This window comes from Cyanistes caeruleus, chromosome 28, assembly GCF_971803275.1.
Source record: "Cyanistes caeruleus chromosome 28, bCyaCae1.hap1.1, whole genome shotgun sequence".
Lineage (NCBI taxonomy): Eukaryota > Metazoa > Chordata > Aves > Passeriformes > Paridae > Cyanistes > Cyanistes caeruleus.
In genome coordinates, this window is record NC_141728.1 from 2,046,823 (window position 1) to 2,072,830 (window position 26,008).

At 52.9% G+C, this 26,008-nt stretch overlaps 4 protein-coding genes across 5 annotated transcripts in view; 2 read left to right on the forward strand and 2 right to left on the reverse strand.

Moving 5' to 3' along the window:
* Positions 1 to 26,008, reverse strand: part of LOC147649026 (uncharacterized) — a 519,865-nt gene that overhangs the window by 13,454 nt on the left and 480,403 nt on the right. The gene's annotated exons all lie outside the window — the stretch shown is intronic.
* LOC147649027 (maestro heat-like repeat-containing protein family member 7) lies at positions 3,587 to 10,559 on the reverse strand. 2 transcript variants are annotated; one of them, XR_015279656.1, is made up of 17 exons: positions 10,168 to 10,559; positions 9,835 to 9,976; positions 8,947 to 9,011; positions 8,470 to 8,829; positions 8,138 to 8,286; positions 7,733 to 7,880; positions 7,341 to 7,531; positions 7,121 to 7,258; positions 6,727 to 6,841; positions 6,417 to 6,554; positions 6,008 to 6,184; positions 5,724 to 5,879; positions 5,463 to 5,564; positions 4,958 to 5,060; positions 4,623 to 4,679; positions 3,832 to 4,295; positions 3,587 to 3,760 (listed from the first exon to the last, which is right to left on the reverse strand). XR_015279656.1 is itself a non-coding variant. In XM_086864960.1 (16 exons), exons 2-16 carry the CDS (start codon positions 9,950 to 9,952, stop codon positions 4,090 to 4,092), a joined length of 2,223 nt encoding a protein of 740 aa, XP_086721086.1. In that variant the 5' UTR covers positions 9,953 to 9,976; positions 10,168 to 10,559; the 3' UTR covers positions 3,587 to 4,089. The 2 variants fall into 2 exon arrangements, 1 of the variants encoding a protein (XP_086721086.1); XM_086864960.1 differs by having other exon boundaries at positions 3,587 to 4,295.
* The window catches only part of LOC147649028 (olfactory receptor 14J1-like), a 143,924-nt gene continuing 131,268 nt past the window's right edge, over positions 13,353 to 26,008 (forward strand). The window contains exon 1 of the mRNA XM_086865115.1: positions 13,353 to 13,446. The gene's annotated coding sequence lies outside the window, so the exon portion shown is untranslated. The remainder of the gene's footprint in view (positions 13,447 to 26,008) is intronic.
* LOC147649029 (olfactory receptor 14J1-like) lies at positions 19,448 to 21,224 on the forward strand. The gene has a single exon (XM_086865131.1). It carries the CDS (start codon positions 19,880 to 19,882, stop codon positions 20,810 to 20,812), a length of 933 nt encoding a protein of 310 aa, XP_086721257.1. The 5' UTR covers positions 19,448 to 19,879; the 3' UTR covers positions 20,813 to 21,224.

Consider the following 26,008-nt stretch of genomic DNA (forward strand, 5'->3'; position numbering starts at 1 on the left):
TCAGTTTAAAATTCAGTTTGTCTCTTTGCTACACCAAGCAGTCAAAATTCATACACACAACAACAAAAACATTCCCGCCCTTTTGCACTAAGAGATCTTTTATGAAATTCTGCAGACAGAGCCTCAAGTGAGTGTGGGGTGCTTTTCACCTCGGCGTGTGCAGTTTGTGGGAGATTCGAGTCGCCCCCCTTGCTTTCTAGACACCGCTCACTCTTTTGGGAGTGTCGGGCTGGGTGCGGCTGGAGCAAAACGTCCTTCCCCTAATACAGACTGCACAACAAACCTGCAGCCCCTTCTGTCTGTCAGAAATCCTGTCCGTGATCCCAATTTAAACGTCACGATTCGCTAACGCCAGTGGGACTCGTGACAGGTTAGTTTGATCTCAGAGTGCAAAAAGGACACAAGGGGATTTCAGTTTAAATCATAACAACAATAATGTACCTTTATTTTAGTGCCAACAACAAGGGTTATGCGATAGAGGGGAGAGAGAGAGAGAGAGAGAGAGATAAGGAAAACAAAGTAAAGAGAGAGAAGAGGAGGTTATAGCTACCAACAGATGAGATGGGGTTGCTGGGGTCTTTTTCTGTGGGAGATCTCGTCAAAATTAACTTAGTCTTATGTAATTCTTCCCCAAAGTTACCTTGTTTCCAATGTGCTAATAAGCACCCCAAAGGAGAAGTACCTGGTATGGGAGCATAGCAGCCCAAAACCCTTCTCCCATGTCACAACTACAATACACCAAATGTCGAACCTGCGACGCTTTCGCAGTCGTCTTATGGACGGCGCCTGGGCATAACCAAGAGGAATTCCTTTAGCCCAACCACGCGCAGCTTTCGCCGCGTCTAACTGGCAGGCACCCAAACCAAAATAAAGCACCTTACCTTTCTCTCCCGGGGACGTTGTGAGCAGAGGAGACGGTCACGGCCGGATGGGCTCCCCGAGAATCCCTCGGTGCCGGCTGGAGCGTGATCGGGTCATGAACTCGCTCAGCAGCACTCACAGGGTCCCATCTGGGTCACCAAAATGTCAGCGTTCAGGAACACACATAATCACAGATTGATTATATGCAGGTGCTTTATTGAAGAGCTCTGGGTGTCAGGGGTGCACATACTCAAATCTGACCCATCTTGGTTTTGAACTGAACATGTTTTATACTCTATCATTATACAACTTACATATTAATTATTAAACTTACATTGTTCTATTGGATGCATTGTTTTTACCCAAGCATGGATTTCTCGTAATCCTCCCCAGCCCCCTAACATTGTTCCTTATGTTCTTTAAACTATAATTATATCTGCTCACATCTAACAATTGTATCATTTATCATATTCAGATTACACGGGTGCAGTTTGACCTGGTCTTTAGCAAGCACAGGGCCTAACATTTCTCAGGGCCTACTTTTCCCAGGGCTTTCCAAACCTAACTTTCTTTCTAAGTCTCCAAATTTTCTAAGATTTTAGAATCTTAGAATAGATTTTACTATCAGCTTCACCAGGATTTAATTGAAATTTTGGAAAAGTAAAAATAGGAAATCGGCCCTCTTGATCAAGAAATTGCCTGAAATTGTTTATTTGGGTTGTATTGGATTAATTGAAATTGCTTATGCTTTGAAATAAGAAGTTGAATGTATATTTTAATTGAAAATTGATTCTTTGCTTTTGTTTTTCCTTTTTTCTTACCCTTATCTTTTTCCTGCTTTTCTTTTTCTGACTGATTTTCTGTCTCTGTTTTCCAGGGTATGCTACCAACCTTTGAGGAGACCTGAAGACTTCGCAACAACACTACAAAGGAGCCCTCCTGATGATGATCGTGAGTCACGGGGTGGTGTAAGAGACGGTCTGAAGTTTCCCTCATTTGCCTCACGAGCATGGCAAGAACAGAGACCGAGACCCTGAGGAGCCCAGGGGACTTTGTGCAGGGGTTCTGGCCTGGTTGAGGTGGATGCTTGCTAAGCCATTGTTTGAAGGGGTGCTCGACCTACAGCACAAGAGTGATTGTTTGCAGGTGTTTGCTGTGCTGCCACGGAACACTGCCTTCGTTCCTGCTGCTGAGCAGGGACTTGTGAGGAGCGGGGCCTGTTCAGTACCTCACACCTGCTTGCCAGAGCAACGGGTCACACCACAATAGCCTATACATCTCCCCACCTTTTGGCCAACTGCCCCTTGCCTTGAAACTTGAGACTATAAAGGTGACTTTTCTAAGTTGCTTTTGGAGAGAGAGTTCCCCACGGAAGAAGACACGGGTGACCCCATCTTGTCCATTGGTAGCTATTACCCCCCCGTTTTCTCTCTTTACTTTGCCTCTTTATTCCTGTCTCTCTTTCTCTTTCTCTCCTTCTCATCCATTGCATAACCCATGATGCTGGCACTAAAATAAAGATGCATTATTGCTGTTGTGATTTAAACTGAAATCCCTTGGTGTCCTTTTTGCACTCTGAGATCAAATGAACCTCTGACGACGCCCGCCTGTGTGAGCAGATTGTGACACATGTATACTTCAATGTGTGCACAAATGATGAATAAGACAATTTCTAGCATCTATGTTGTTCATCAGACCGGGCGAGATGTTAGGAAGGAAGAAAATTTAACAAAAATTTTACAGATATGAATGCTTACCGGAAGGTTCTTTAGAAATGAAAGCAAGCTTGGATATATAAAAAGATGTTTTTAGGGCCACTTATTGCTGAAACCACTGAGAGAACAAAGGTTTAGTCGAGTTGGAAGGTTTAGAACAAAGGTTTAGTCAGTTAGAAGGAGGTTTTATGGCTAAAGTCCAAAAGATTTAAGTGGTCTTCAAACAAAGCATGTTTTCTACCAAGTGAAAAAGCACAGGCAGACAGAAAGACATTTTTTACCAAAGCAAAAAGGATTTTCCACTACAAAACAACTTTGAAAATTTAATATGTAATTACTAACTCAAATGATTAGTTAGTCACTAACATAGTATGGTAATTTTAGCAGTTTTGATAGAATATATGTACATGTAAAGGTATTGTGTATGATGCTGACTGGTTGTTATGCAATGATACAGACAGTAAAAGAAAGTGATATAATGCACTGTAAGCAGAACTAAGTGGGCTTCAGGACACAGGGCTTGCCTGTAGCCAGCAGCTGTAGGCTGACCCACGACCCCCTGCTGTAATCTAGTCGATAGAATAAACAGCATTCTAAAGAAGAGCCATCTGAAGTCCCCATCTCTCTGCTGGCTCTAACAGTTCTGCCCTCTTCCTGATCCTCTCCAGGGATGGAGCATTGCTGTGCTTTCAGGAAGCTGTTCTAGAAAGACTCAGGCATTCCAAGCTCCTTTGCCCTCTGTGCATGCTTGCCACAGAATCCCTCACAGCCGGCTTCAGGGCATACTCAGCTTGGCTCTTCCAAAATCCAAGGCCTTCAGGGTGCTCAGTTAAACCTTTAACTCCACAGTGCTGTGGAACTGGACCTTCAGCACAGGGACCTTTCCAGCCTGATCTGTGCTCGTTCCTCTGCGTCTCTGCACAAAACACAGCGCAGGAGAGAACGGCAGGAGGGGCCTGAGAGTCACAGTGCTCTGGATTTGTGACCCTTCAACTCCACAGAGATGCAGGTAAAGTGAAAAAGGCAAACTGTTTATTGATGGGATGCGAAGCAAAGGGATGAGCTGAGGGGCAAAAAAGGGGATGGGCAAGGTCTGTGGGCTGGAAGAAGGGAGCTGTCTAAAGGGAGGGAGAGTGGAGGGAAAAAGAAGGGATGGGCAGTGTCTGAGGGTTGCAAGGAGGGAACTATCAGAATGGAGGGAGAGTGGAGGGAAAAAGGAGGGATGGGCAGTGTCTGAGGGTTGCAAGGAGGGAACTATCAGAATGGAGGGAGAGTGGAGGGAAAAAGAAGGGATGGGCAGTGTCTGAGGGTTGCAAGGAGGGAACTATCAGAATGGAGGGAGAGTGGAGGGAAAGAGAAGGGATGGGCAGTGTCTCAGGGCTGCAGGGAGGGAGCTATCAAAAGGGAGGGAAATTGGAGGGAAAGAGAAGGGATGGGCAGTGTCTTAGGGCTGCAGGGACAGAGCTATCTAAAGGCAGGGAGAGGGCTGAAGCCATGCGAGCTTTCCACAGGCTCAGCTGGGCCAGTTGCCAGCAGTGCCTGGAGCTCCAGCTGGTCTCTTCTGGTCTCGGTGTAGCCTCATCATCCGTAGCATCTTACAGGAAGACTGGTTTCGTAAGCCAGCAGACGAGCGTAATTCTGCAGTTCTTTCAATAAACGTCTGCTGAAGAACTGTGTTTCTCTCAGAAGGGTTGTCATCTCTTTTTAGAGCTTGAAGTGCTGGAAGAGAGGGGAACAGAGCCACGATCAGAGCCCAGATCTGTGGGAATCCTAGGAGAAAGTCCTGCCAGAGCCATCCCAGCCTGCTCTTGCCGTGGCCACAAGAGTGAAGAGGCCAACAGGATCAGCTGCAAGGTCCTGGTCACGAATCCACACCCCACCCAAATCCCCGCCCCATGTCGCTGAAATCTCTCTGTGATATTCCCACACCACCAAGGTGTCCACACAGGGAGAGAAGCCCTCTGAAGCCGGGGCACGGATTACAGCTCCCTGCCCGGGCACTGCAGATCCCCCAGTGCCAGCCCCTCACTGCCATCCCTCACTCACCCGCGATGAGGGTCTGCAGCTCTTCCTGCTGCCCCCTCAGGGGCTCCCCGGCCATCCCTGGGAACACAGAGCCTGTCAGGGCCCCGGCGGCACAGCTCCCTGCCAGCGGCGCTGCAGCCCTGGGGCCACACGGCCTCCCGCCCCGGCAGGGCTCAGCCCGGGCCCTTGCCGCATCCTGACTCAGCCCAAGGGCACGGCTGCCAGAGGCCGGCAGCAGCAGCCCCGAGGGCAGCCGGGGCTCCAGGGCGCCGGGCCCGGGTGTCGCTGCCGGGGCAGCAGCCGGGGCTGGGGCCGAGCTGTGGCGGGGAGGGAGCCAGCCCGGGTTCGTGGCTCACCGAGGAACCTGACGGTCGCCTCTCGCAGCGGCTCCTGTGGGCTGTCCAGGTACGGCAGGGCCCGGCACAGGTGCTCGGCTGCTCGCTTCTTGTCCTGTGCCAGCTGGAGAGAGCGGTAGAGGGAAGGGTTGGCGCGGGCTCTGCCCCTCGGCCGGGCGCTGCTGCCTGCGGCCAGCCCCGGCCTCCCGTGCCCGCCCAGCCCTGAGGCCCGGCCAGCAGCCGCTGGCGCCGGGCTCTGGAGGGGGCAGAGAGCCGGGAGCTGCCCGAGGAGCCGCGCTGTCTCCCTGGCCCGCAGCCCCACTGGGTGTGGCTCCATCGGCACCCGGCTCGGGGCCACAGGAGCCTGGAGACGAAGCCGTGCGGCCCAGGGAAGGGAGCGGCGTGTGGGGCACAGGCTGGCACCCCTGGGTGCAGCACTGGGCAGGGGCCACAGCTGCCAGCCCCACACACTGAGTGCTGGGGGCTGGGAGCTTCTCAAAACTGGGCTTCTCCAGGCTGTTCTTACCAGACGCTCAGCAAACTTTGACAGCTGCTCCTTCCTCACCAGCCGCTTCAGATTCCTCCTCTTGAGAAACTCGGCCACACGAAGCAGCGTTTCCCGAGAGGCCTGGAGAGCAGCAGAGATGCAGAGATGGCACTGCAGCCCAGGGCACAGGACTCTTGTCTGGGTGACAGGGCCCCGAGGAAGCCGCAGCCTGGGAGGTTCCAGGACAGGTGGAAGCCGATGCCCCTCCCAGGGATGCACCGGCATCACAGCAAACCTCACCTTCGCCACACGCCGGTTCTCATCATGGCAGTGGATGAAGAGTGGAATCAGGCTCTGGTCCAAAATCTTCTCCAGGGGCTTCTTTCCCTCGTCCACTACCAAGTCCATTGCCTTGAAGAAGAGGTCAAGGGAGAGCAACTGCACATGGCTGTGGTCCTGGAGGAAAAGAAGAAGACCTTAATACCAATTCCTCCAGGCTCAGCTGGGCAAAGGCCCAGAAATCTGTAAGACACAAAGTTTCTGGGCAGCAGCCAATGCCCGTGGCTGGGGACACAGAGCCTTACGTGATCAAAGAGCAGCAGGAGTGCCTGAGCCAGCTTTGGGGCAGTGGTGCTGCATATCATGATGTCTTTATTGTTGAGCATATTTATGAACACACGGAGGGCCATGCCAACTACATCTCCATCTGCATCAGCCAGCAGGTCCTGAAGGCTTTGAGAGAGGCTGCACATTCTTATGGCCTGTGTGGAACACAAGGCAGTGCTGGGAAGCCCTGAACGGCTGCAGTGCCAAGACCACCCTGGCACTGCAACCCCACCATGCTGCTGCTGGGCCCAGAGGCCAAAGTCCTGTCCCAAAGCACTCAGGCAGGTGAGGCAGGAGAGCTGGGAGCAGCTGCCTCAGCTCCTGAAGCCCAGCCAGCCCAAGGGGCTGCTTTGCCCAGCACAGCTTCAGCTGCTGCCCCGTTCTCACCATCGAGGGATCCTTGCTGAGCACCACGAGGCCTCTGAGCGCCAGGCGACGCCTCTGCCTGCACTCGCTCTGCAGGTGCCTTGACACGATCTCAAGGACACCGTCACCGTATTTAGTCAAATCTAAGCACTCGAGGACCTGAAAGGCACCGGGCAGTGACAGGGGAGCCGGCCGGCAGGAGCCTGGAACTGCGCAGGGCTGGGCCCAGGCAGCAGCACAGGGCGCGGGCACCGTCCCAGGCAGCTGCGGCTATGCAAGGGGACAGGGCTGGCAGGGAGCTCAGCGAGGGAGTGCTGGCCATTGGGCTCACCTCCACAAGGAATGCCATGAAGGACAGATCACAGCATGGCTCCTCCCTTCTGAGTGACTTGAGCAGGTGGATTGCAATGCGGGAACAGAAGGGGATCAAGCCACGGCGCATCTCCCTGTCAGGGGGAAAACGGCACCAAGACTCTGATATGGGGGGAGCACAGACCTCTCCCAGGAATGACTCACAGAGATCTGGCCTTTCCCCAGCATCCCTGGAGGGACCGTGGGTGCTTTGGGAAGTGGCTCCTTTTGGGCACCCTCCTCTCTCAGCCTTTTCCAGTCTGCTCAGCCATCCCTCCGTGACGAGGCCCTCTGGCCAGGACCACAGGGACTGTGTGAGACACCCCAGGCACAGGGCACAGGTTTCAGAGGCAGCTGGGAGAAGTGAGGCTCACCTGGCCAGCAGACCCACGGCATAGTGCTGGGTGTCAGCACAGAGCAGCGTGTCCCAGCCACGCTTGCGTCCCATTTCCATGACCACGTTGTCACACCGCAGTCGGCAGAGCAGAGATTTCATGACCTGCACTGCAAACCTGTGTGCAGAGCACAGCCCAGGTCACACTGGGTGCACTGGTATCAGCCACAAGGGCATGGGAAGGACAGGAGGACTGGCACCTGTTGGCGTTGCTGGGAAGGCGGTGTTGCTCCCGGCAAGCTTTCCAGAAGCTGTCAGCTTCCACTGGTGGCATCTGCTGTGTGGTGATGACAACATGGAACAGCAGAGCCACAAACAGGCGGGCGGAATAAAGCATCATCGCCTCGTGGCACTGTGGCATCTGGACAATCATCCAGAGCACCAGAGTTGCCTGCAAAAGAATCACACCAAGACAGCGCTCAGTGCCGAGGTGTCCATGGGGCAAAGCCCGAGGGGAGACGCGCGGGGAACAGCGGGCCCGGTGTCCCCTGAGCCTGCCCCTGGCCCAGGTTTCAGCCCAGCGCCTTCGGCAGGAAGAAGATGGAGAGCTCCTGGGGAAGCAAGCTCCAGGTGATCATCTCCAGAAACTCACACTCAAGCGCAAAACGTCCTTGTTGTCCCCATCAGAGGTGCAGGTGCTGCAAAGGGGCCAGTTCTCCATCACACAGAGAAGTGTTGGCAGCACTTTCTCAACTGTTGGTCCCGATGAGGCTATGGTTTGCCACATCATGGCAGCAGCTCTGTGGGATCAGAGCTCTGTGTCAGGGGTGTCTCAGTGACATTGCCATGCCCTGTGTAGCTGTGGGGTCTCAGGGGACAGAGCCTCCGTGCCCTGAAGGGCAGGGAGGGAGCATTGGCAGCAGCATCAGGACACAGAGGGGCCCGAGGCTCCTGGACCTCTCTGCCTGTTGGGCAGAGCCCACTGGACAGGCTGTGCAGGGCGATGGGCCCTAAAGGCCGGTGAGCCCTGAGCTCTCAAGGCACGTGGGCCCCATACCTGTCACACGATGGGGCACAGCGCAGGAGGGTCAGCACCACATCGACCGGGTGTTCTTCAGCCAGCCTTATTATGTCAATTTTCTGCCTGACATCCACAGTGACATGGGACACCAGACTCTGGTGAATGTTCCTCACAGTAGATGGCACCTGGAGGAGGCATGGGGAAGACATGGAGTGCTGTCCAAGGCAGCAACTTCCCCAGCTTCCCCAAGAAGTGCTTCCCTTCCCGTCATGTTCTGCTGGCCTCAAAGGCTGACGGGGCCCTGTGGATGTGGCTTGAAGGGCCACAGGATCCTGGGAGACCTCCAGTTCTGCCCCCTGGCTGGCTACCTGCTGGTCAGAAGCAGCAGCTCTCTTGTCAATGATGTCAGAAGACACACGAGGGTCCTTGAAATAATCCCATACGAGCTCTTGGCTAATAGTGGGAGTGAGTATCCTGTTGGTATCCGCAATGCCCTGAGTCTCTCCAATGTCATCATTTGGAATGGCCGTGCCCTCAGTCCCTGCCATGTCGGCCTCTGCCCTGTCATCCTTCACTGCAGCATCAGAGTCTTGTGAGGGCTCAGCTGAATCTGGGCTGACATCAGGCTCTGCCTGGAGCTCGGTCAGCCCGGAGTCAGGCTCAGCTGTGCCCTCAGTTGCTGCTGTGTTGTTCTTTCTACGCCCAATGCGCAGGAACTTGCGGAACCTCTGTGCAGAATGAACAAAGGACAGGGAAGAGAGGCATGTTCCATGGAGTGCTGCAAGTGCAGAGCTGAGCTGAGCAGTGACAGCAGGCCCAGCCCAGGTGGGGATGGCTGCAGGTACCTTCAGCGTTCTGCGGAAGCGGCCACGGGCAGGCTCCTGCTCTTGTCTCTCGTCCATGGCTGCATCTGTCAAAGAGCAGCCAGAGCTGAGGGGCTGCGGGACAGGCCGGAGAACACAGCCCAGCCCTGCGTTCCCCAGTCAGGGACAGCCCTGGGGTGGCTCAGGGGATGGAGCATGTCCACTGGCAGGGGTCAGCCCCAGCCCCTCTTCTGTCTTGTCCTTGGGCATGTCCGGAGTGGAGGGGAGGGGAGGGGACGGGACGGGACGGGACGGGACGGGATGGGACGGGACAGGACGGGACGGGATGGGATGGGATGGTGCAGGGCCTGGCTGGCTGCAGTCATCAGCCCTGTGGCCCAGCTCTGCCACTCACTATCCTGCAGTGGTTGGAACTGCTCCAACCCAGCCCCTCTTCTGTCTTGTCCTTGGGCATGTCCACAGGGGAGGGGAGGGGAGGGGAGGGGATGGGATGGGATGGGATGGGATGGGATGGGATGGGATGGGATGGGATGGGATGGGATGGGATGGGATGGGATGGGATGGGATGGTGCAGGGCCTGGCTGGCTGCAGTCATCAGCCCTGTGGCCCAGCTCTGCCACTCACTATCCTGCAGTGGTTGGAACTGCTCCAACCCAGCCCCTCTTCTGTCTTGTCCTTGGGCATGTCCACAGGGGAGGGGAGGGGAGGGGAGGGGAGGGGAGGGGAGGGGAGGGGATGGGATGGGATGGGATGGGATGGGATGGGATGGGATGGGATGGGATGGGATGGGCTGGGATGGGATGGGATGGGATGGGATGGGATGGGATGGGATGGGATGGGATGGGATGGGATGGTGCAGGGCCTGGCTGGCTGCAGCCATCAGCCCTGTGGCCCAGCTCTGCCACTCACCATCCTGCAGTGGTTGGAACTGCTCCAGCTCTTCAGGCTGCTGTGCTGGGGCAGCTCCAGGGGCTGTCTTTCTGTTCCCTCTGAACACTTGGAACAGGTTGAGGAATCTGCCCTCCATGACACAATCTGGCCTTGGAGGCACCTTAAAGAGAGATGCCTTGGGTAATCTCTGAGTCAACAAGTCGTGCAGTTGTGCCTTGAAGGCACCTGCGAGAGAGAAGCCTCAGGAAGCCTACAGGACAGCAAGTCCTGCAGTCGGGTCTCGAGGGCTCCTGCCACAATGACTGGAGACTCCTCGTAAATGACTGTGGTCACCAGGTCCCACAGTCTCACCTTGAGGACAGAGGCCAGAAGGATGGGAGATGCCTCAGAAAAGCTCCAGGTACCAAGTACCGGAGTCTGGCCTTGAAGGCACCTGCAAAAGAAAAGTCTTGGGAAGGCCACGGGCCACCAAGTCCCGCAGTCTTCCCCCACAGGCACCTGCAAAAGAAAAGCCTCGGGAAAGCCACGGGCCACCAAGGCCCGCAGTCTTGCCACGAGGTCACCTGTAGGATTAAAGTCTTGGAAAAGCTCCGGGTCAGACACAATCGAGTGCGCTGTGCAGGGGCTCCTCACAGCACCGCTCTGGCGCGTCCTGTCCCGTCGCGTGCACTGGGCACAGTGGCGTTGCCCTGTCACCGCCAGCCCCTATGTCACCACGTGTCACAAAGGGCCCTTGGACACCCTGTCCCTTTCCATTCCACGGTTACCATGCTGCGCCGTGTCACAAAGGGCCCTTGCACGCACTGCCACCTGCCCTGGTTCCGCCCCCATCCCCCCCAAAGTGGCCCAGGTTTAAAGGAATCCCTTGCCCAAAGTGTCTAAGACAGCCCGACAGGATCTTTAGGAACGCCTCAAACCATCAGCGAACGCTGCCCTGCTCTGCAGGCTCAGGGCAGCAGAAGGAGCCCCCAGGGCTGCCAACACAGCCACAGCAGGAAGGGCACAGGGCCTTGTACAGAATCTGCACAGGAGCCTGGCAGCACTGAAATCAGCAAGTGTGGCAGAGTCCCCACCGAGGCAGACCTGCCACCCCAGCCGAGCCCTGGCAGTGCTGGTGCCCTTCTCCTGCCCCAGAGACCTGTGCCCCTGGGGGGCTTCTGTGCCAGAGGGCAGCCAAAGCCCAGGTGCATTGGGGACTGGGCTCCTTCCTGCAGGGGTCTTGACAGGAGCACCTGGAACAACTGCTGGCAATGCTTAGCCTTGGTCAGATTATTACATGTTGGAATTATTTTCCCATTGAAGTCATTTCCTGCAGCTCAAAAACATCTTTGTTGGGAAGGCACAGAAGGATCTGGCATTTAAGGACCCTCAATTCATGAGAGCTTTACTTCCCCGTTGCTCAACTCAAGAAGTTCCAAAAAGTTGCAGACTTCACCAATTAATAGGAATGGCTGAAGAATGTGAAAGATTTGCAAGTTTGCTTCCCATCTCAAAGCAGCAAGTCCTTTGCCTTAACATCATCCATTGAGAGTCACTTTACAAAATATAACACTACACAGAGGCTAAAAAAAGGCCATTCTTTGGTTTGCAAAGCTTTGGTTTTCTATGGAGGGATGATAATATCTTAATTCTCTGAAGGATTAAAGCTCTCAAGGAATGAAAGTCCACTCAGTATTACAAAAGTAGTCCAGACAATTGAGTAGATTGCAAAAAGGCTAATCCTGCCCCTGGTACAGATATCTAGGTGGCCAATAAATTACAGCTCTCCCCTCTTCTTTTTTTGCATGAGAACTAGGACCACTAACAGAAAAAGTCACAGCTATTCCTTATGTCCTCCATGACCAAAGCTGTGCCAAACCACGGATGCTGCCATCAAACTGACTCAAATTCCAGCCTAGACCTCTCACTTCCAGACAACTCCTTCCCCAACACACCCACCAACACCAATGCCCCCAAAACACGCTCACAGAACTCCTCAACACCCCACCAGGACAGGAGAAGGGACAGGCAGTGGGGTTATGGCTGTCTCTTAGCTGGGGGACACGGCTCAAAGGGCAGATGGTTGAGGTTTTGGTGTTGGACTGCTGCTGCCCCGAGGATCCACTGTTACTGCAGAACTTTTCTATCACTGAGTCTCTTTAATGTGGGTGAGCCTCTGCTCACACGTGTGGCCATGTAACTGGGTCCTTTCAATACCCAATCACTCTGGGAGGGATCCTCACCATCTGCTTGGGTGCCTCAGGGGAAAACCAGAACCCGACCACCTCTGAAAGGGAGCGTTTCACGGCTGCTTTCGGGAGCCCAGCAGCTGCTGCTGTTGCCAGGGCATTACACAGGTGACAGCCAGGGAACACCCAAACCAATCCCCACCTCCACCTTTTTTCCCCTTCCAGGGCCGCCCAGACCCCGCTGTTTCTGCCACTGCTCCGGATTTTTAGTACACTTTTAGCTCAATATCCCTGGGTCTGCCCAGCCTCATGCTGCTTCTGCCACAGCTTCGAGCTCATTGCTAAACTGTTTGCCACCCCGGGCCTGCACTCCTCTGCTGTTCCAGCCCGGCCCCTCGAGGTTCCTGCTATAGTCCATTTCACCAACTTTATATCCCCCCACATTCGGGTGCCAAAACAACTGCAGTGGGTCGACCCTGGCTGCGTGCCAGGTGCCCACGCTGTCGCTCTGTCACTCTCTTTCCCACTGGGACGGGGAAGAGGATAAGACAGAGAACAGCCAGCAGGGTGAGACAAGGCAGTTCTATTACAGTAAAATAAAGAACTAAGTAGAGATCTGGGCCTGCATGGGCTGAAGAGAAAAAAAGTCACTCTCTACTTCCCATCTGATGTTTGGACATTTTCTGAAAAGAAAGGCTTCAGCACACATAATGGTTCCTCCAGAAGGCAAACACTGAAAACTCAAAAATGCCCCCCCTTTCCTCCTCTCTCCTTGAGCTTAGCTCTCTGAGATGTTGTCATGAGGTATGGAATATCCCTCTGGCTAATTTGGGTCAGTTGGCTTGGTTGTGTCCTCTCCCAGGATCTTGCCTACTCCCATCCCCTTTGATGGGGGAAGGAATGTCAGAAGGAATGACGGCACTGCCAGGCAGTAGCCAAAACACGGGTCTGTTCTCAACACCTGTCTAGGTACTGAAATAAATTGGGCAGGACTAGAGGTCCTTTTTAATGCTTTTAATACAAGAATCAGCTTGGGTGGAGGCCCAAGGGGTCGCACACACCGCCACTGCTCCCAGATTTCACGCAGAGGAGGAGGTTGACTTTGCCACACGGCAGAGTCAGAGCTTCCGTCCTCACAGGAGTCTGCAGGAATGCTCGTCTTCTTCGGCTCAGAGTCTGGGATGTCACCCTGGTCGAGTTCCCCCTTGGTGCTGTCAGCTTTTGGGAGGAAGTCAGGGGACTCCTCTGGGTCTTCCTCATTCGGTGGTGCTGTCTTGATTTCTTCTTTTTAGTGTGGCTCGTTGTTTCCGGAGTCTTATTAGTCTGTGTGCATCCTGTGTGTCTCTGGTCTCTCTCATTTACGTCCAGGCCCTTGTGTCATCCTCCTCCTCAGGGCTGGGGACGCCATTCTGGGGAGCAGTGGCGGTGATCTCCCGACGGGACAGGGACATGACAGCAAAGGGTAAGTACAGCTAATACATAACAAGAAAAGAGCTAATAACCTGAACTTGGGATAAACAACAGAACAACTGAACTGGTTTACAACAAAGCGCTAACCAAGGTTTAACACTTGCATCCGGGTTCTCAAAATTATTTCTTACAGCCTAGTGCAGGTTGGGATGATGATCCACCCTCACAGCTGGCCCAGGGCAGGTCTGGAGTGCTTTTGGTGGCACCTTGGTCTGGCACACACTTGAGGAGTGGGTCTGTTTTCAACAATGAAACTTGGGAGTATTAGATTGCGTAAAAAAAAAAAAAAAAAGAAAAAAAGAAAATAAAAAGGAAAATCCCCTCTTTGCTGAGTGCAGGCAGCTCTCCAAGCAAAGCAGGTCCCAGGTGTGGGAGGACAGAGAGGATGGGCTTGGGGAATGTGGAGCAAGGTTGTCCACACTGGCTCACACCTCAAGGCACAGCTTCTCTGAGCAGGCCAGACCTCCTGAGGAGAGACCCTGGGTCAATATCAATCACAGAATGCTGCAATCACCTCTGCTCCAAAGAGAGCAGGAATAAAATACATCCTTTAGAACAGGAATGTGCATTTCCTAGAAGCTCTTTTTAATACTTCTCCATAACTTTAGTGGGAAAATTTCCAAATGAGCTGCACTGGAGCATAGGGAAATGAAGGCACAGCCATGGTTTGTCAGATTTGCACAGGGCTGCTCTGAGTCCCAGGGGCTGGATGGGGGAAATGGTGGGGTGGGGGTAGGGACAAAGTCTGATTAATCATCAGTCATAAGAGGTGTTTATTTTCAGATCTATTCAGACTGTATGAGGGGGTGCTGGGGATTAATATCAACTGGGGATTGGAAATAGAAAAAGAAAACTGAACAGGACCAAACAATTATATCTCAATTGTTTTCAATACAGTAGATTTACTTTGAATACGCTTCTGAAATTTGTCTAATTAACCACGAAAGTACTGATGACTTGAATTTTTCCTATGGGCTTATCTTGTTTGGGTGATTGAACAAATGTTAATGAGCCTTTGTCACTGAATTTCTCAGCTGAAGCGCTCAAGAAAGAAGAGGCCTGTGGAAAAGTAAAATTCATCAGCAACCTCCAAGTGGCTGAGGATCCATCCTCGTGAGAGCAGGAATGACCAGCAATGGGCACAGCTTTGTGGCTGCCCCAGCTTTGGGATGGGCCCTGGGCCTGGAGCAGGAGCAGCTCTTGAGGGCCGCAAGGCCGGGGCTGGGGTGCTGGCCTGGGCAGATGGGATGGCAGGAGGGGCTGCAGAGCTGCCAGGATCTCCTGGAGAGGGGAGCAGGGCACCCAGGGAGCCTCCTTTTCCTTTGGCCAGGCACTTTCCCCCATGGCTGGGGCTGAGGCCTCTCTGAGCTTCAGCTGCTGCTGTGCCCTGCAGAGGGGCTGAGGCCGTGGGGCAGTGCCCAGAGCAGCCTGCCCTGAGCAGAGCTGTGGGGCCAGAGCCGGCTGGGCTGTGCTGGGGAGAGGCCCTGGCTGCTGCCGAGAGCTCAGGGCAGCTGGGACAGCTTGGAGGGAGCTGGGCTGGGCTCAGAGAGCCTGCCAGAGAAACCAGCAGTGTCCATCTCAGCCTGTGTGAGCATGCAGGGACAGGACTCGGCCCAGGCCTTGTGGGGCAGGGCCAGCGCCTACAGGGCAAGGAATTGGAAACAGGCAAGTGGCCGAGAGAGGAGGCTGCTCTGTGCCCTTGGTGGCATGAGCAGAGCAGAGAGGGGGTCCAGGACATTTGTCACCGCCAGGCTCTCTCCCCAGGTGCTGCCAGCCCTGGCTGCTGAGCCCAGGTTTGGCCTGGGCTGAGTTTGGCTGTGGCCCAGCTCCATCCTCCTGCAGGGCTCAGGGCCTGTTGGTGGCCATGGCCAGCCCTGCCCGGCCTCTGTGCCGGCCCAGAGCCCGGCAGAGCCCGGGGCAGGGCTGTGTGTGCAGGCCCACAGGTGCCACGGGCTCTGCAGGAGCTGGGAGAGGCTGCCCAGCAGGGAGGCCATGGGGCACAGAGCCCCAGGGCTGCTGTGGGCACCACGGCACAGGGGCCGTGCCCACCTGCAATGCTCCTGCCCTGGGCTGGGCCTGCCCAGGGGCTGGGCCACCATGGCTGGGCCAGCGGGGCACAAAGGGGCCACGGAGCCGCTGCCGGGGCTGGCAGCAAGGCCAGGCACAGACAAGGAATTGCTGTGCATGGCCTGTGCTGGCCAGGACTGGCTGTGGCAAGGGCAGAGCTCAGCTGCCCTTGGTGGCTGCAGGAAAAGTCCAGAGCCCAAAGAGCCTCCATGGCTGTGCTGGAGACCAAGGCTGCAGGAGGGAAAGGCAGGGCTGCTGTGGGATGGGGAGGGCATTGAATTCCAGCAGACACCACAGATGGGAGGCTTAGCAAGGCTTGAAGAGAAGAGAAGCTTCACAAGCCTCCAAGGGGGGATGTTACCAGATGAAAAACCATCCCCAGCTGGTGAACACACAGTTCTTGTTCTTCAAAACCCCCTGGCCCATGGAACTGCACCATGCCCATTGTGTAAGAATTGGAAAGCAACCAGCTCCAGTTGTGCCAACTTTTACCAGCTCACCGGGCAGTCAGGTCTGACTCTGACAACAGCAAGCACCAGAGAGCCCCAGGACAGAAGAACACAGCTATGAAGGTAAGAGAAAATAGGTTAATGATTTCAGAGAAATGATTATCATATGTATGTTTATTCTGTGACAGTCAGTGAATATGGATGTAAAATACAGTCCATAAGCAGGAACTTTCCTGTACCCAGCACACACACCTTTGGGAAGAGCTATTCCCCCTTGTGCATCTGGCTGAATAAAGAATGCTGCTTCTCACTGCTCCCTTGCTGTGAAGCAGTTTCTTTTACTTTATTTTTATTTTTATTTTCTTTTATTTTTTCCCATTTTTGGTAGCAGAGTCACAATGGACCCTTGGTTCCATGATGCCCCATAGTGTCACCATGGTCTCCTTGGTTCTGCAGTGTCACCATGGGCCCTTTGTTCCATGAGGTTCTGCAGTAGAACATGGTCACCTTGGTTCCGTGCGGTTCCATGGTGTCACAATGGGCCAGGGTTCCACAAGGCCTTGCTGTGTCAGAAGGGCCCCTTGGTTCCAAGAGGTTCCTCAGTTTCACCATGGACCATTGGTTCAATGTGGCCCCAATGTGCCAAAATGGATTTTGGTTCCGTGGGGTTCTGCTGTGTCAAAATGGACCCTTTGTTCCATGAGTTTGCCCAGTGTCACAGCTGACTCCTTGGTTCTGTGAGGCCCCACCATCAGCAAGGCTCTGAAACATCAGAGTAAGTCTCCTTAACACTCATTTGGTGTTTAAGAGGGCATCATTTATTCAGGCCTGAGGTCCAACATGGGATAACTCCTAACCTGACATGGACATGTGATTCTCCCAGTGTGTTGCTTTTATACAGTGGCTAAATGCATATTACAATTTACCCATTTCCACAAAACCACACCCTGAGTTCCCAGATTCAGTCCTTGTTTTTCCCATCACTGCACCCTTGAGCGAGATGTCTTCTCCTTGTCTCCCAACCATCCTTGCTGGGAAGGCAGGCCCTGCATGCCTTGTTCCTGTGCTAGAAGTTCCCAGGCACGGTAAAAATTGAGTTAACCCTTTTGGTATCAAGGCCAAGGCTTTGTGTGGCCAGGCAGAGGCAGGCAGGACGCAGAGCTGTCACAAAGGAAGGGCCCAGCGAGCTGGGGCAGCCGGGGGATGACGACAGCCTGCAGGGCCAGAGGCGCAGGGCATGGACACCGTAGGGCAGCCTGGGCTGGAGAGGGCACAGGGATGGGCAGCAGCTGCAAGGCCCTGCCAGAGGCAACTTGTGCAGCCCTTTGGCCATGGCTGCTGGCCCTGGGCCTGAGGCCAGCAGGGGACAAGTGACCCTGGCAGCCCTGGGGCCTCATTGCCTCCTTGTCCCTGCTCAGCAGCCTGGCAGGGGCCGCCCCATGGTGCTGCCCTTGGCATTGCACATCCCCACATGCCAGTGGCCCGGGAAGAGCCCTGAGCAATGAGGGAGGGACAGCATCTGCCTTGCCAGGGGCTGGGGCTCAGCCCTTGGCCCTTTGCACTCCTGAAACACATCCAGCTTTGCTCAGCACCAGAGACACCTTTCCCTTGCTTGTCCCCAGCTGTCACCAGTGCCTGCAGTGTTCTGCTCTCCCTGGAACCTGGGGACACTTTCCCAGTTGAGTGCCTCAGTGGGACCCATTAAAACCTCACGAAACTTTGGAGATGGATTGTGACTTTGAATTCTTGAGAGGTTTCTTCAGCTCCCTCTGGGGGACTGATGTTCAGGGACTCAGCGCCCAACCCACAAGAGAAGTCCTTGTGCTGTGTCTGTGCTGTTCAGCTGGGCTGGGCTCTGGCACAGAGGCAGCTCCTGGCAAGGGCAGCGCTGCAGAGAGACAGCTCTGGCCAGGAGCAGCTCCTGGGCACAGCCCAGCAGGGCTGGGGCACTGCCTGCAGCCACCCCAGGCACAGCACAGGGCACAGAGAGATGAGAGGCAGCCTGGGCTGGGAGGGTGACTGAGCTCTTGCTAGAGGAGAAATCTTCACAGTGTTTGAAAGAATAATTCTCTGGCTATAGCAAAGCTAAACTTCCATTCCTGGAGGCTTCTCCTAAGGCTGGCACATCCCATGGTTTCCATGATCATTTGGATGGACTCTCCCAGTTCCTCTGGTGCAGAGCAGGTGGCCACAGGGCAGGCAGGGCAGTACCTGCAGGCAGCAAGGGCAGGCAGCAGGAGTGAGAAAGAGGTTCAAGGTAGCCTGGGGTGGGGGAACAGGAGAGACCCCATCAAGGGAGAAATCTGCACAGCCCCTGGACACGGTGAGTCTCTGGCTGCAGAGCAATGCAGGTGAGTTGCTGGGAGTGTGTGACAATGCCAGCACTGACAGGACCTGGCAGGGTGGCTCTCCTGGATGTCGTGGTGTGGAGCAGAACAAGCTCCAGAGCGGGGCTTCCCTGCTGCTCCCTGAGAGGCACAGGACAGGTCCCTGCACAGGCAGAGCTGTGCCGGGGCCGTGGGGTGGGGATGGACTCTGTGAGCCCTGGCAGGGAGCGGAGCTGGGCACGGGGAGACGCTGCTGGCAGGAACAGCCCCACTCAGCAGAGACACGGGCAGGGAGGGACAGGGAGCTGCTGCCAGAGATGCTGGCCAGGGGGATGTGGGCACCTCCCTGCTGTCCCTGTGCCTCAGACACCTTCCCCCAGCAACTCCTGCCCGGGCTCCTTTCCCAGCCTAAGCAGAGCCCCTGCCCTCAGCCCACGGGGGCTCGGGTGAGCTTTGTCCCTGCAGCAGCCAGAGCCCGGGGAAGGAGAAACCCCTGATTTCCATCAGTCTCTGTGTCCCTCCTCCCCTGGCGGCAGCATTGTGGCATTTCCCTGCCATCCCCAGGTACCTGTGTGTCCTTGTTGCCACCAGTGAGTTTGCTGAGGCAGTGCAAGGGTTTGGGGGGGGCAGGTGCCTGTCCAGGCAGGGAGCCTTTGGATGCTGCTGTGGAGATGTGTCTGTGGGGGCAGAGTGCCCAGCTCTCGCCATTCAGGGGCCGTTCAGCTGATTCCCTGGCTGTCCTGCAGGGCTGCAGGGTGCCCTCCAGAAGGGCACAGCTCTCCTGTGGTGTCTCTGGGCTGCCTGGGATCCCTGTGCAGGAGACAGCTCAGTGCTAGGGCCAGGGGAACGCTGCTGGGCAGCTGCAGCTGGGCAGCTGCAATGATCCCTCTGTGCCCCAGCCTGGCAGGAGACAGCTGAGATCCTAAAGAGACACCCTGAGAGAAGGCGAGGGCTCTGTCACTGTGCTCTCTGAAGCCAGAGCTCTCTGCTCTCAGCAGTGCCCTGTTTCTCTCGGGGAACTCCTCTGGGTGCCTCTCCTTCAGCTCTAAGCTGCCAGCAAGGAGCAGTGAGAACAGCCCTGATGGGCAGAGCTGCTCTCTTGTCCCTGCACTGAGACCATCCCTGTGCCTCTCACACCCACACCATTTCACCTGCAGTGCATTAGAAATGTCAGGCATTTCAAACACCCACCACCTCTCCTAACTGCAGCAGGTTCAACTGGATGAACAAATACAAGGAATTCCTTCAGCTCAGTTCTTCAGATGAGCAAATTGCCAACAGGAAATCTGAACAGCTTTTTGGTGTAGCACGACTTCAGTTAATTGGAGATCAGCCAGTGTTCTCGTTTGCCTCTCACTGCACAAGAAGAAGGAATCCTCCAGAGCCCATTTGTGAGTCCCTGCTCTCAGTGCCTGCAAATCCCAGAGCCCAGCTGAGGGGAATGCAGAGAAATGTTTGTAAAAAGACAGACCCTGAATGTTAAATTGCTATAAGATAGGCAATATGTTTTGCTCATAGAATTGTGGCCTGACTCTGTGCTGTGTTTTCCTCCTCCACAGAAAAAAATTTCCTTAGGCAGCAAATGTCCAACAGCAGCTGCTTCAGCCACTTCCTCCTGCTGGCACTGGCAGACACGCGGCAGCTGCAGCTCCTGCACTTCTGCCTCTTCCTGGGCATCTCCCTGGCTGCCCTCCTGGGCAACACCCTCATCATCATTGCCATAGCCTGCGGCCACCACCTGCACAGCCCCATGTTCTTCTTCCTGCTCAACCTGGCCCTCACTGACCTGGGCTGCATCTGCACCACTGTGCCCAAAGCCATGCACAATTCCCTCTGGAACACCAGGACCATCTCCTACTCAGGATGTGCTGCACAGGTTTTTCTGTTTGTCTTTTTCATCTCAACAGAGGTTTCTCTCCTGACCATCATGTGCTACGACCGCTACGTGTCCATCTGCAAACCCCTGCACTACGGGACCCTCCTGGGCAGCAGAGCTTGTGCCCACATGGCAGCAGCTGCCTGGGCCAGTGGCTTTCTCTACGCTCTGCTGCACACAGCCAATACATTTTCCCTGCCCCTGTGCCAGGGCAATGCCCTGGGCCAGTTCTTCTGTGAAATCCCACACATCCTCAAGCTCTCCTGCTCCAAATCCTACCTCAGGAAAGCTGGACTTACTGTGATTGGTGCCTGTTTAGGTTTTGTCTGTTTTGTGTTCATTGTTTTCTCCTATGTGCAGATCTTCAGGGCTGTGCTGAGGATCCCCTCTGAGCAGGGACGGCACAAAGCCTTTTCCACCTGCCTCCCTCACCTGGCCGTGCTCTCCCTGTTCCTCAGCACTGGCATTTTTGCCAACCTGAAGCCCCCCTCCATCTCCTCCCCATCCCTGGATCTGGCAGTGTCAGTTCTGTACTCAGTGGTGTCTCCAGCCCTGAACCCCCTCATCTACAGCCTGAGGAACCAGGAGCTCAAGGCTGCCCTGAGAAAATTGATGACTCTGTATTTTCTGAAGTATTAAACTCTCATTTCTGCTGCAGAGCCTTTTGAATGTAACTCTTTGGAATCTCAGCCTTATTATTCCCTAATTGTGCATTTATTCATTGGTAACTTTTTCTACTGTTGTGTGTTTTACAAATACTGTAGTATTACTTATTGTATTTCTACATGAATATCTACCTTTCTTTTGAAACACAAAGACCTACAAGAGGTCTGTTCCTTGTGCTTTCAAATAAAAACAAGCGCCTGCCCTGACCTGTGTGTCCAGGATCATTCCTCAGTGCTTCTCTGGCTCTGCAGTGAATGATTTTGGGTACCTTAACACCTCAAGGGTTAAAGGTTTGCAGGTTAAATGGGCTAACTTAATGCAGTCATTGCTGTGGAAAGTGTTTTATGTTCAACTGGATGTTGTATTAAATGCTTTGCCCAAGTTCCTTGGTTCTCTGTACTTTGCCAGTAAAATTCTGTGCGGTTTTCACCTCTGAGCTCCGTTGGTCAGAGCATGGTGCTGATATCAGCGAGGCTGTGGCTTCAATCCCTGTGTAGGTCATTCACTTGACAGCTGGAATTGCTGGTCCTTGGGGGTCCCTTCCTGTTGGAGTCTGAGATACAGAGTGTGTGCCCTTGTCTCTAATACTTAGTTCTAGGATTCAAAGAAACACTGAATTTCATATAATATGAAATTCATGAGCATGTTTTCATGGTGATACATGAAAACAAATGTTAAAGCTAGATAGGAAAAGTATAAGTGTGTAGATTAGAAAGTTTCTTAAATCACTGGAACGAAGTTTAGAGAACAGGAGACAAGATGGGAGATTTAGGGTGTTGTCTCTTGTCCTTCTTTCTTCTTCATGTTCTTCTCTTAAGGGTTTTTGGGTAGTAGTAAGTGATTGGGTAAAAAATGCCGCAGTGCAGCGCACAGGTGTTGGGTCATTGGGTCACTAAGAAAAATAATTTAGTTGGCATCTGTTAATTGGGTAAATGGACATATAAAAGACCTCGAAGAAGATCTTTGTTAGCCATTTTACCCTTTTCTATCATAGTGCACATAGCTCCTTGTACCTTGTAATGCTGATAAGAAAAGAATAAACAACTGAGCCCGAACAAGAGAAAACTGCCTCCCTCTCGTCAATCTTCAGTTGAAAGGGAAAAAGAACCTAATCCAAAAGTCCTTAACGAGACACCTTCCAACTAAGAATATTCTTTGCCCCTGTGTCCCTTGAGAATATCTGCTGGGGTTTGTCCCGTGCACCAAAGGCAAGTCAAGGAGCCTTTGGTTGCCGCCATCACTGGAGTGCTGTGGGCTGTTGCAGCCCCGCAGGCTCCCAGGGGCCTCTTGTTTGCGTCAGGCCCTGCTGGCTCACGCTGGCCCTTGGTTCCATGAGGATCTGCAGGGTCCCCCAGGTTGATGGCATTTGTCCTTGCTGCCCCTCACATCCCCCTGCCCCAGGAACAGCCCTGAGCCCCCCGTGAGGGACAGGCCCTGCTGTGCCAGGCCTGGGCTCAGGGCTTGGCCTTTCTGCTGCCTCCAGCCAGCCGGGCTTGCTCAGCATTGCAGTTCCTGCTCACAGCCTTTGGCTCCCTGCAGTCCTGGCCTCCAGGATCTGCTCTCCCCACTCCCTGGGGAGCCTTTGCCACTCCCTGCCCTCCCTGGGGCCACTGATGCTCCAAGGGACTTGCACTTTGCCTTTGGACTCCTGGAGCAGCTTCTTCACCCTTCTCTCAGTGCCTGAGGCTCCTGGGCTCAGCCCCAAATCCAGCGTGGGGCTGGTTCAAGTTATAATCATGTCCACACTTTCATTAACATGAGTTAATGACAAGCTCCTGGTTTCATTACTCCCTGTTCTGGCCCCAAATTCCTTTTTTTTAGATCTAAACTGCCCCTTTAAGATCCAGATTGGCACATTTTGTTGCTGAAACCCCCAGTTTTGGACCAAAATGTCCCATTTAGGGGCCAAATTCCTCCTTCTGGGTCCACATTTCCCATCTGGGCACCCAAATTCACCTTTTTTTGGTTCAAATTTCTGGTTTTTGGACCCAGATTCCACTTCTGGCATCCAAATTTTCTACCTGAGTGCTCAATTTCCCCCTTTTCAGGCCCAAATTCTCCTTTTTGCGTCCAAATGTGAAACTTGAGTGCCCACAATGTTCTTTTTTGGCCTCAAATTCCCACTTTTGAGCACAAATTGTCACTTTTGAACCTAATTTCCCCTTTTTTTCTGGGCCCAAAATCCCATTTTCATCCCAAATCTCCCCTTCTTGCCCCAGATTTCCCCCCTGGCTGCCATTGGCTCACCTGAGTTGACCTTTTAGCATCAGACTTTAATATTTTTTAAAACAATATCTCCTTTTTGGGTCTAAACTAAGTTTTTGTTGCTCAAACCCCCAGTTTTGGGCCAAACTGTCCATTTTGGGAGGCCAATTCCCACTTCTGGCTCCAGATTTCCCATCTGGGCACAAAAATTACTCTTTATTGGGACCCAAGTCCCCATTTTTGGCCCCAAATTATTATTTTTCAGTCCAAATACCCTACCTGAGTTCCCAAATTCCCCATTTTTAGGCCCAAATTCTCTATTCCTGGGCCAAATGTTCCCATTTCAGGTACAAACTTTCCACCTGAGGACCCAAATTCCTATTTTTGGGGCCCAAAATTCCGACTTTTGGACACTAACTCCCTTTTATTCTGTCCCCCAATCCCCTTTTTCATCCCAAATCTCCTTTTCTTGCTCCATATTTCCCCCCTGGCTGCCATTGGCTCACCTGGGTTGACATTTTAGCATCAAACTCCCATTGTTTTAATCTAAACTCTCATTTTTACATCTAAACTGCTCCTTTTTGCTGCTCAAACCCCCGGTTTTGGGCCAAACTGTTCCTTTTGGGAGCAGAATTCGCCCTTTTGGGTCCATATTTCCCATCTGGGCACCCAAATTCCTCTTTTTTTGAACCCAAATTTCCATTTCTTAGACCCAGGTTCCCTTTTTTGGGTCCAAATTTCCCATCTGAGCACCCCAATTCTGCTTTTTTAGGCCCAGTTTCTCTCTCTGATGTTCCCTCCCTCCGAGAAACCCTGTTAAAAGAGACCCCCAGACCCCAAATCCTTTGTCTTTCACCCTTTGGATTCCCCTTCACAGAAATAAACTGTGGAATGCAAACCAGGGAGAGAGTCCCCCCCTGATTTCTTTACTCGCTTGCTAAGACTGGAATTCCTGAGGAAAATCAGTGAACCCCACAAACATCTGCTGGCTGGAAACCAGAGTGAAGAGAAACCTCATCCCTGAGCCAGCCGGGCCACTCCGGGAGCTTCCAGTCAACCTTTTTTTGGCCCAAATTCTGCCTTTCAGCGCCGAAACTCCCCATTCTGGGTCTAAACTTCCTTTTTTTTGGGCATCCCAATTCTCTTTTTTTGGTTTAAATTTCTGAGTTCTGAACCCATATTCTGCTTTTTGTGTCAGTGTTTCCCACTAGATCCCAAATTCCCCTGTTTTGGTCCAAACTTCCCATTTGGGCACCCAAATTCCTCTTTTTTAGGCCAAAACTCTCCCTTTTAACACCAAATTTCCCCTTCTGGGTCCAAATTTCCCATCTGGGCACTCAAATACGTATTTTTTCTCATTTTAATTCTAATTTTTGGGTCCAAATTTCTCACCTGAGTGCCCAAATTCCTCCTTTTTGTTCCAGATTACCCCTTTTTGGTCCAAATTACCCCTTTTAGTCCAAATTTCTGATCTGGGGACTCAATTTTTTTGAGCCTTTTTAGGCCTAAATTCTCCCTTTTTGGATACAGACTTCCTTTACTTCTGGCCCCAAATCCTCTTTTTCATCCCAAATCTCCCTTTCTTGCCCCAAATTTCCCCCCTAGCTGCTGTTGGATCACCTGGGTTAACCTTTTAGCATCAGACTCCTTTTGTTTTAATCCAAACTCTCATTTTTATATCTAAACTACCCCTTTTTGCTGCTCAAACCCCAAATTTTGGACCAAACTGTTCCTTTTAGGAGCCAAATTTTCCCTTCTTGGTCCACATTTCCTATCTGGGCAACCAAATTCACCATTTTTTGGTCCAAATTTACATTTTTTAAACCCAGATTCCCTTTTTGGCATCTAAATTTTCCACCTGAGCGCTCCATTTCCCCCTTTTTAGGTTCAAATTCTACATTTTGAGTGCAAATGTCCCACTAAGTGCCCACAATGTTGTTTTTTGTCCCCAAATTCCCACTTCTGAGCCCAAATTCTCACTTTTGGACCTAATCTCCCCATTTCTTTGGCCCAAACTCCCCTTTCTCATCCCAAATCTCCCTTTCTTGCCACAGATTTCCCCCCTGGCTGCCATTGGCTCACCTGGGTTGACCTTTTAGCATCAGACTCCCATTTTTATAACCTAAACTCTCATTTTCACATCTAAACTGCCCCTTTTTGTGGCTCAAACCCCCAGTTTTGGGCCAAACTGTTCTTTTTGGGAGACAAATTCCCCCTTCTGGGTCTACATTTCCCATCTGGGCACCCAAATTCACCGTTTTTTTGAGCCCAAATTTCCATTTTTTGGACCTAAATTCCCCTTTTTGGGTCCAACTTCCCCACCTGAGCACCCAAATTCTCCTTTTTTCAGCCCAAATTCTGCCTTTCAGTGCAAAAACTCCCCCTTTCTGGGTCCAAACTTCTCTGTTTTTGGGCATGACAATTCTCCTTTTTTCAACCCAGATTTCTGGGTTTTGGACTCATATTGTGCTTTTTGTGTCCAAGTTTCCCACTGGATCCCAAATTTCCCCAGTTTGGTCCAAACTCCCATTTGGGTGCCCAAATTTTCCTTTTTTAGGCCAAAATTCTCCTTTTTGCCCCCAAACTCCTTTTTCCTGGCCTGAACTCCCCTTTTTCATCCCAAATCTCCCCTTTTTGCCCCTCATTTCCCCCTGGCTGCCATTGGCTCACCTGAGTTGATCTTTAAGCATCAGACTCCCATTGTTTTTTTTAATCCAAACTCTCATTTCTGGGTCTACACCAACACTTTTTGTTTCTCAAACCCCCACTTTTGGGCCAAACTGTCCATTTTGGAACCACATTCCCCTTCTGGGTCCAAATTTCCCATCTGGGCACACGAATTCTCCTTTATTGGGACCCAAGTCCCCATTTTTGGCCCCAAATTCTTCTTTTTGGGTCCAAATACCCTACCTGAGTTCCAAAATTTCTCCTTTTTAGGCCTAAATTCTGCCTTTCAGTCCCAAA